Genomic DNA, 9,341 nt, shown 5'->3' on the forward strand with positions numbered 1-9,341 from the left:
CTCAGTTCTTGTCCATCTCTCAAGGGAAGCTCTGCAGCAGCAGCAGTCTGAGTATCAGCACTGATGAAATTTAAATAACAAACAGTTCATCTTGTATGAACTTCAAATGCAAGTTAAGGCATAGCTAGATCTCTCTGGGGAAACAAAAGAGCAGTTTGTTCTGGCAGACCTGGAGATACAGGCACAAGGCCCTTAACAGCACAGCTGCGGCTGTGACCTGACCAAGCTCTAATTCTTCCCTGCCACCCTCAGGATTGCTCTGATGCCATTCAGCTGCACATTCTCCAAACTAAGTACCTCACCTGCTGGGAAAGGCTTCCATGAGAACCAGCCTCTTCTACCCTCCCCCCCCAAGTTTCCACTTACAGATTATTTTTTTACAGAAGATTTTGCCTGTTTTCTTTAAGCTGGAGTCTTTTTGCCCAGTCACTCCAGTACCACGGTGAAGCAATGATAGGACGTATTTACACTGAAGTGCAGTAAACTTCAAACAAATATACAATTAGAAAATACAAAACACGCTATAGCAAAACCCAAGCTGAATATAAAACGATACCTCTTAGCTCGAATCTTCCATCTCAAATACTAAATTCTACTGGTTTAGCTGTACCTTTAAGGGTGCTCTCCTGTCATGCTCTGTTGGCCCTGTGTCAGCTGCAACTTCATAGTACTCAGATACTCTGCCTGGCTAGTTGAGTTGCTACATCGTAACATCAAGTAAGTATCTTTTAAATTGTAGGGTTTGGGGTTTTTTTTCAATATTTACAAATTTCCTGCAAGTATTAAGACATGCTCAAGTTAATGCAACTCAGTTTAACTTTGCTGAAACAATAATTTGAGTGTTTTTTCAGTTTTACCTGAACAGCAAGGTGAAAAAAGACAAGTAGGAAAAAAAATAAAAGGGAGATTATACCTAAATTAGCTCTATAATTAGCATAAAGACTAGTCATGGATTAGTTGTAGCATTTGGATGGTTTTTGTTTTTCAGAGACATTAGTTTAACAGGAAGAGTATAGCTAGCAGTGAGCTGTTCTGTGCTTAGGTGTAGGTTCATACTTGAAACAGTAATGAATCTTGTTTCTTTATTCAACATGCACCAAACAGATAGATTTAAATGTATTTATTCTTTCTGATTTTTATGCATGCTACAAATTGCAAATATAGTATAAAATAGATTCTCCCCTGTAAGAAAATCTGGTTCTTGTTATGACAAAAATATAGTATTAAAGATTTGTTTTAAAAATATCAACTTTGTAAAATGTTAAGTAAAAAACTACCATTAGTGGTCGGTTTCTGTATTGAACCAAATATCCATTAGAAGCCTACAAGAACCTAAGGGGGGAAAGTCTTATTCTTGTGGCTTATCTCCAGGTACAGTGAGAAATAGTTGCTGTTACGGGTGCATGAGTAAGAAGCTCATTTCTCTCATCTCTTGGGCAAGCATTAAAGGATCTTTAATGCAAAAAGTGACAAGTAGCTCTAATTCTCACTGTAGTCCAGAGTACAAAATTTGCTCATTAGCTTAATAAAATTGGTAAGTCAACCTTTTGATTTGAGTCATGTTAGAAAGATAAATACAATTTAGTACAATCTGGAACTCTACTTAAAACTTTTAAATAAAATGTTGCATTAAGAAGCTGCTACAAGAAGTAATGCAGCATTGTTTCAAAGACTTGTTTCCTACAAGCATCACAAGAGAAGCAATGCTGACTTTTCTGCATCCATCCTGAAAACTTACTTTTCTTATACTTAAGGTCAAGTTAACATTTTCCGTGCTGTTCTAAGTACCGGAACATTTCATAGAAGCACGTTATCTAGAACTTGGAAACTCATTCCGTGTGCCACCTACAATTTAATCTGCAGTAAACTGAAAAACCTTGGCTTGAACAAACAAACTGTAAACCAAGTTGTTTCGACATGCTTTAGAAAATCTGTAGATGCATAGATGTGGCTCCATCCTTCCACTTGTTAACATGGTCTGCAATAACAGTTCTGCAGAGTGGACACGTTTTTTCTCTATTAAACCATAAAGAGATGCATTCTTCACAAAATGTGTGCTGTAATGAAAAGAATGAGAACTTAGAGCTTCTAAGCTCTTCCATTTATAAGATGGTATATTATTTGCATAGCCTGATTTCTAAAAATAATCAGACGACACACACTCACTAATCTGACTTCATGTTGGTTTGTTTACCAGTTGATTAAAGTATTTTTAAGTTTGCAAAAAATAATTCTGATGGTGTGTATTACCTGACAGATAAGCAGAATAGGCTTCTGAAATTCAGCTTGGCAGATTGAACAAATGTCATCCGATTCAGAACACTGTCTCTTGCTAGCTGTCACCCCATAGTGCTGTAAAACAAGGGATTTTCAGGTGTTAGTTTCTAGGGAGAGTAAAAAGTCAAAACAAAACACAGAAATACCAGGACAGAAAGGAACTGGGAATAAGGGCTGCTGTGCCAGGAAAACTATTCAAACCTTATCCAATGAGATGTTGCTGTGGTTTTTAATAGTTGTCTTGGGGACTAAAGCTTATCTGCTCCTACATACCATGCTGTCTAGTTAGTGTCTTCCCCTAATCACAGTTACTGGATAAACAGCAGGTTTATTTTAACAGTGTCCTCTGAGCAAAATGCTGCGGTAAGTTCCAGTATGATTAAGATAGCACTTAGAAAATGAGAAGTGCTTTACTGTTCTTTTAGTTCAATGAAACTGTGCTCCAAAACTTTCTCTGCATTTTACTAAATAAATAGCAGGCTCTAAACAATATGTCTACTACAGAGAAAGATTATCTAGAAACTCAGAATTGTAACAAGTTACTTGCGTGTCAGTTATTTTGGCAAGATTCAATTAGCACTGTATTTCAAGCATAAAGCTCTGTCTGCATCCAACCAAAGTTTATTCCAGTTAAAAAGCAGGAAAAGGGACAAAAAAGGTATGTTATTTCACATACGTTCACCTGAAGAGACATGCAGAATAGATCTGGGGAATAGGGGGTGTTGTTCGGATGACAATGTAATCACGCGGTCAAGGAATTCAGACTGTAAAATGGGAGAATGAGTATATGGAGGGGGTTTACTTTTAAAATACAGTTGTCTATTGCTAGAACAATAGAAAGTAATACAGGAATGAGGTTATTTAAAGAAGTGTTTTCATGTAAATTGGGTTTCTTGTTTTGTCGTAAGAGAATTCGGTACTCACTGGTCGTGTAAAAAATATCCGTAAGACCTGCCTGAAGTTTCTCAATTGTCCAAAAAAGCTCAAAAGCTGAAATGAGAAAGAAAACTTGAGTTACGTGTAGTATTTTTTTCTGTGAACTAAAAAGCTTTGAAGCTTTTGTGCAGATTCTAACATTACAAGTCTTGCTGCTGGCAGGAACCTAAGCAAAGCTATAGTTCAGACTGACCCCATTTAATTGCTTAATATGTAACCAAACTAAGAATTTAGCCTGCAGGTTTTTTCCCAGTAGGTGTCTGTTCTTCAAAAGAAAAATAGTGTTGATGTTCTAAAAGGAAGCATGCATGTGCAAATATATCAGCATTACTGTCATATACACAATAGTCTCAAACTTGTAATTAAGATACCTTAGCATTATGAAGCATTTTTCCTGTTCAAAGCCAAACTTGTGCCAAGTCTGGTTACATCTGGGGCAGGTTAGCTCTCTGGTGAAGTAGACAGCCAGTATGAACACTTATGTTTAACTTCTTTAGCATCACAACAGGTCAATATAGCAGAGAGAAAAATCTAATTTCCTGGAAAATGTTGATTCTTTTAGCCATGAATTTTCCCTTTATTTTTGCAGGCTCTTTTCCTCAATATCTGGTAACAGTCTGATCAGTGTCTGACATGAGGGGACCTATAGTAACAGTGTTGTTTGCTATGCAACCCAAATCCATTCCCAGAACAGGCGCAGGAAAAAGATGACTTGGTTTCCTGAGTCAGTTTTCCTATCAGTTTTGGAAGGCTGTATCACTTAAACTGAAGCATCGACTTGCAAATCAGTTCAGACACAGGGGAACTTCCAGAAATGTGGTAGTTCATGCATCTCTAACCCTCTGTGATAATTAACTTCAAAATACTTTGAGAGGAATATAAAGCTTACATACTTTCAGGATGAGGTAGAGAAGGCCCAGCAATATCCCAAGGGTCCATCCTAGTACACTGTCCAGCTCCCCATAGCCAATAAGATAACGGAACCAAACTGGTATGGGGACAAACATACGGTAATACTGGCAGAGTTCTTCTAACAGCATGTACCAGTAGCCCTAAGCAAGACATGCAAAGGAATCACTCAAGATTTAAAACACAAAGGATTTTTAAAATAGAGGAGAGATGCATTGTTATTCTTTGGAGTAACTTCCTGTTATTATCTTGAAACAACTAAATATGGAGCACGAAGAAGAATTAAGACCAGATGATAAGTCTCACCACAATTGTACAAATACAGTAACATGACTGTTGTACTGCAGAAAATCAAATTAATAGGCTAAAATAGGATGGCTTGTCAGATGCCTTCCTACTTTGCAATACTATCAGACTTAATTACATAAGCATTAAAAAAAAAGTTACAAGAAAAAGGAAAATAAGACAAATTCAGTCCTGTGGATCTGCTTTTCATTAGCGGAGTTGTGTCCTGCATTCAGGAGTGAAACATGAGAGTAAGGCCCATTCTTTTATTAACAAATATAAGTTACAGACTGTTTTCCTGTAAATATTAGTTCACGCCTCTGTAAGAAGCCTTGAGATGATTAACTCCTATACAGGGTGGGATGATAAGAAAATTGAGGGGCCAGAAAAGAAGCATAGGGTAGCTGGATGGAACAGGTAAACAGAATTCAGTGACAGCCTAAAAATTACTGAATAACAACTCCAAAGCACAGGTGTCCTGCATAGGGCTCTGTGTACGTGCATGTATAATCACAGGTATTTAGCTTAGCTCTCACCTTACTTCCTTACATTTGTCTTTAAATCTGTATTTATAACAGACAAGAAGTGCTCTTTCTACAATGTACACTGACTGGGTAATGCCACAATTTGCCACTATTGATCAGATTCCTTCTTTAATCTAGACAATGACAGTTTAGGTCACAGTTGGTGTAATGGAATTTTCAGTAACTATTTTTTAGATGTTCTATCAGTAGCTGTAGGAAAAACCCCTAGATATGTTGATTGTAAATCAGTACTTCGAGAAATCAATTGTACCTGGGAAAATCTTGTTCTGGTACATTTTGCAAGAGAAAAACCTACCAAAACATCCTGTTCAAATGCTGCCACATACAAACTGTACTTGTTAATCTTTATATATTTTTCCTTTTTTTTTTTTTTGTTTTTACCACTATTAGTATTTGGTGTTTTGACATAAAAATTTAATTGCTTTTACCTCTCTCAGGAAGCAGATAAAAATAAATACCCTACCAACCAGTGTAGGCTCCTGTGAAAATGATTAAACTTCACTAGTTTGAGGAATTAAGCTATGAATCAAATTAAATGATCTGACACAACTATTGCTTAATTTATTAACAAGAAGAAAATTCAGAATTATTTCTGAAGAGACAGAAAACCAGCTGTTTTCATGCACAGATCTTAATGTCTTCCCACATCAGTTACTGTCAAGCACATAAAAAATTTACTGTGCTTCAGCTGCTGCAACTGCCTCTCCACACACTCTTACACTGCAGCAAATAAAAGGTTTCCACATTGTCCCCCACTTAGAGACAGAAATAAACTCATTTATCCGATGACATAATACAAGCAGTTGTTTCGGATCAGACTGTAAACCTTCCTTAGCACCAAGCAGGGAAGAACCTGAAATCCACAGGGTTTTCTTGCCCCACAGTGTAGTGGTGGATTAGATATAGACGTTTAATTAAAAAGACTTTTCTCTGGGTAGCTTTTAGTAATTAGCTAATTTTACCTCAAAAGAATTTTCATAAGGAAGCAAAAATACAGCTTGTTTCCTTACCTTGGATTTAAAGGACATCATAAAAGAAGGCACCAAGAGAATAATGCACTTGAAGCCCATGAAGAGGAATTTCAGAATAAAGTCTGTGACTCCCACAATCCAGAGTACCTCCCAGAAGTTCATAAAATCCACAGTAGGGTTTAAGAAGATTAAGCTACAAGAGAAGTATCAGAAGTTACTGGAACACCCTATTTAGAGGAAAGCAAAACCAGAGATTACCCCAGCAGGTTTAATTATAAAAGAAAACCTGGTTTACACAGAGTAAAAATATTTGCTAACGAAATTAACTCTTTATTGTAAATTGTCATTCATGATATCTGACAACCTTTCAATTTTTGAACCTTCTTTCCTTCATCACAATCCCCATCCTCTAGAGATTAGCTTGCTTCCTCACTGTAGCAATACAGCCTCTGGCTGATTTACCACCAAGACTCTAGTTACAGAATAGTAAGGGGAAAAAATAAATTGGAGGCATAAGCTCTACAGAGCCCTAGAATGCCATAGTTAGTATTGCAAAGGCAAGCTCGCAGGGTCAAAGCTGGGAATAAACCCAGGTACATTCCCCATGGTACAGTTGTGTATGGGGTCTAGCAAACTCCAGCATACTGTTTTTAAAGACAGCACGTGTTCAGCTTGGCAGAAGAGGAGGAATGGAGATTAATTGTGGCATTGGTTTCTCCTTCATTTTAAAGAAAAACAGCAGCAGCCCAGATAAAATGTTCCCAGTTTATATTTGAGTAATTTATGATGTGAGACATTCCTTTACTTACCTGTAATACAGTGACTGAGAATGAAACGTGTGATACAAGAGGAGGGATGATCCAGTTAAGTATACTAGTAACCAAGCACATTGCAACTTGGAGCACCGTTCCTGTAAGGTAATTGTAAAGACATATTACAGCCCTTATCTCAGTATCAGTGTCTTAGATGTATCTCCAAAGCACTAACTCTGTTGCACCTGAACAGTTACTACTAGAGGATTTTCTCTCTAGTGGGTTTAGGCCAAATAAAATAGAACTCAGTGGAAAGGTAAAGCAGTTATTTTAGTTTTCAATGTAATGATTTATATGTGTATCAAATTTTTTCTAAAAACACGAGCAAAACCCACTCCACTCTGAAGAAACAACAGATTTTTCTTTGGGAGTGAACAGAGACAGCTGAAAGCTTTAACTCTCAACTGCTGTTTAATTCCACAAATATATTTAAGATGTTCTTCCATGAATTCCAAAAAACTTCTATCAGTTGAAGTGATTTCAATACTCAAAGTCAGAGGAGGGAAAAGCCCCTCTTTTTGAATTTTGCAAACCTTACTTATCTGAGCAGCTCTACGCTGTACTGAAGCATTGAGATTTAACTTCCATCTTGAAACCCTGACATCGAATATTCTTAGGTAAATTAACCAGTATCTCCACTTACATTTCTTTCAAAAATTGGTGGATAAAGGTCTTGGTTAACTTACAGAATTTTGTTGTATAACATGATACTTACTCTTAGAAAAACCTGATTTACTATGCTTTTGTTTGCATACACATAAGTTGTTAGCAGCCCAATTCCAAGAGAAATGCCTATTAAGAAAAAAGGGTCAGTTATACACAAAAAAATAAAAAAAACCCAAACCCTGGGTTATAAAACCAGACGCTTCTAATACATCTTCGTAATTACAATTAATTAATAGCTCAGACTGTCAAGCCAGAATAATTATGCACATTGTACATAAGCCAGCAAAGGAAACAGAAGCCACTGAAATGTAGTTAGTAAATCTCTCTTTCTGATAAAGCAAATAAAAATAAAGCTAAAAATAAATTGAATTATATTTCAGGCATGGTTATTAGTATATCTCTTGGGGGGGGAGGGTCTGTTCCCTCAGACCTTATTTTGTTATACTCTACCAATTATATGCTGCATGACCAATTTGACACACAGAATCAAGATATACGGCAGACTTCTGTGCAGCCACTGGAGCAGGTATCTGAGCTCTGAGAGGGAGCTGCTGCTGTGTTCCTCTGAGTCTGGAGTGGAATCATCGAGTCCCCCTGCTTCGCCGTGGGCATGTCTATGGGTGCGACTATGGGAACCTGGCCTTGAATGCTGGGAATTCTCATTTTCTCTGGCTTCTCCCACAGCAGAGTTCAGCTGTATGCGAACGTCTCCACTATGATGGCACGAGCTCTCTCCTGACAACCTCGCTGTGTGGGTGCTCTGAGGAGATGAAGAGTCATCGCCGCTCCCTTGGATATTGTGGAGATGACTGCAGTTTGGTTGCATGGTGGGATTTTTTTTCTGGTACAGATTCTTGCTATTTTGTCTCCTAAAGTGGGATATTAAAAGTCACAGCTGAAGGAAGAGAGAACTAGTTCAGGGAAAAAAACAAAGCAAAAAACACCCCAACGAAACGGAAACCCCAACATAAATACAATAGTGATTGTCTGTTTGAAGTAAAGATTCTCTTTGTCCTGAAAGCTGGTGTGCTGGGTTTGCACCCTGTCTCCACGGGGCAACTTTCTGTGTGCCATATAAAACTATTTCCTTTTTGTCACGTGCAGATTTTCTAGCCTGGCTGCCTTAGCAGAATTTAAAGTTGCTTCAATGCAAATCAGAAGAGAAAAAGCTGCTGAACAGGAGAACAGCACTAGAGATCTTAGAAGTGCTGCATAATTTCACAAAAATAGTAACAGTAACAGGCCAGAGAAGGAGCAAACAGTGATAGGAAGGAAGCAAAGAGTACATTTACATGTGCCCATGAAATAATAAGCATTTGTTCAGACAAGTCTAGTCAAAAGCCAGTGCATGCTCAGAATTGAGGGCCATTATGACATTAATGAGATTATCCTATCTGGGGAAGTGCGCAGAACCAGGTTAGTCCACTTTGTAAGAAGCAGTTAAAAGAGCCTGGACCATATGGTCTAGGTGAAAAGACTTGCAGCCCACAAGCCATAAGCTAACAGCGAGACCACCCAAATGAGGTCTTACTTATCTTTCCTTTGGCATCTTTCTGTTGTCTTCCTGGGCAGTTTTTCACTTGTGTGTCAGTCTTAACATTGGTCAAATAGTGTTAGATCTACATCTCTGGACTGGTTTGACATCACAGTAATGATTTTGCAGAATGCTTTGAAGCGGGATTTAATACAAAACTTGTAACTATTGAATAATATTATTGGGAATTTTGTTACAATCCTTTTTCTGTGATTCAGACTCTTTCAGATTCCTCTCTGAAGTTATTTTTTTCCAAAGCTCAGTGTACATACACAGCTAGTTTCACTGGGGATACAGAAAGGTTAAAGCAAAATTGGTTTTGTGGTCCAAAAAGTTCTTAATACATTTGCACAAACCTAGAATTCTTTAGCCTTTAAAGGGAGGATTTTATTAGAAGAGCGAATTG

The 9,341-nt window shown here is 37.6% G+C and overlaps 1 protein-coding gene across 1 annotated transcript; it reads right to left on the reverse strand.

The window, feature by feature from the left end:
• Positions 1-1,922: 1,922 nt before the first annotated feature.
• RNFT1 (ring finger protein, transmembrane 1) lies at positions 1,923-8,227 on the reverse strand. The gene is made up of 8 exons (XM_010022951.1): positions 7,852-8,227; positions 7,451-7,527; positions 6,733-6,833; positions 5,963-6,116; positions 4,107-4,265; positions 3,202-3,267; positions 2,251-2,352; positions 1,923-2,057 (listed from the first exon to the last, which is right to left on the reverse strand). Exons 1-8 carry the CDS (start codon positions 8,225-8,227, stop codon positions 1,923-1,925), a joined length of 1,170 nt encoding a protein of 389 aa, XP_010021253.1.
• Between the last annotated feature and the right edge of the window lie 1,114 nt (positions 8,228-9,341).

This window comes from Nestor notabilis, unplaced genomic scaffold (assembly GCF_000696875.1).
Source record: "Nestor notabilis isolate BGI_N333 unplaced genomic scaffold, ASM69687v1 scaffold33649, whole genome shotgun sequence".
In the NCBI taxonomy this organism is placed as follows: Eukaryota; Metazoa; Chordata; class Aves; order Psittaciformes; family Psittacidae; genus Nestor; species Nestor notabilis.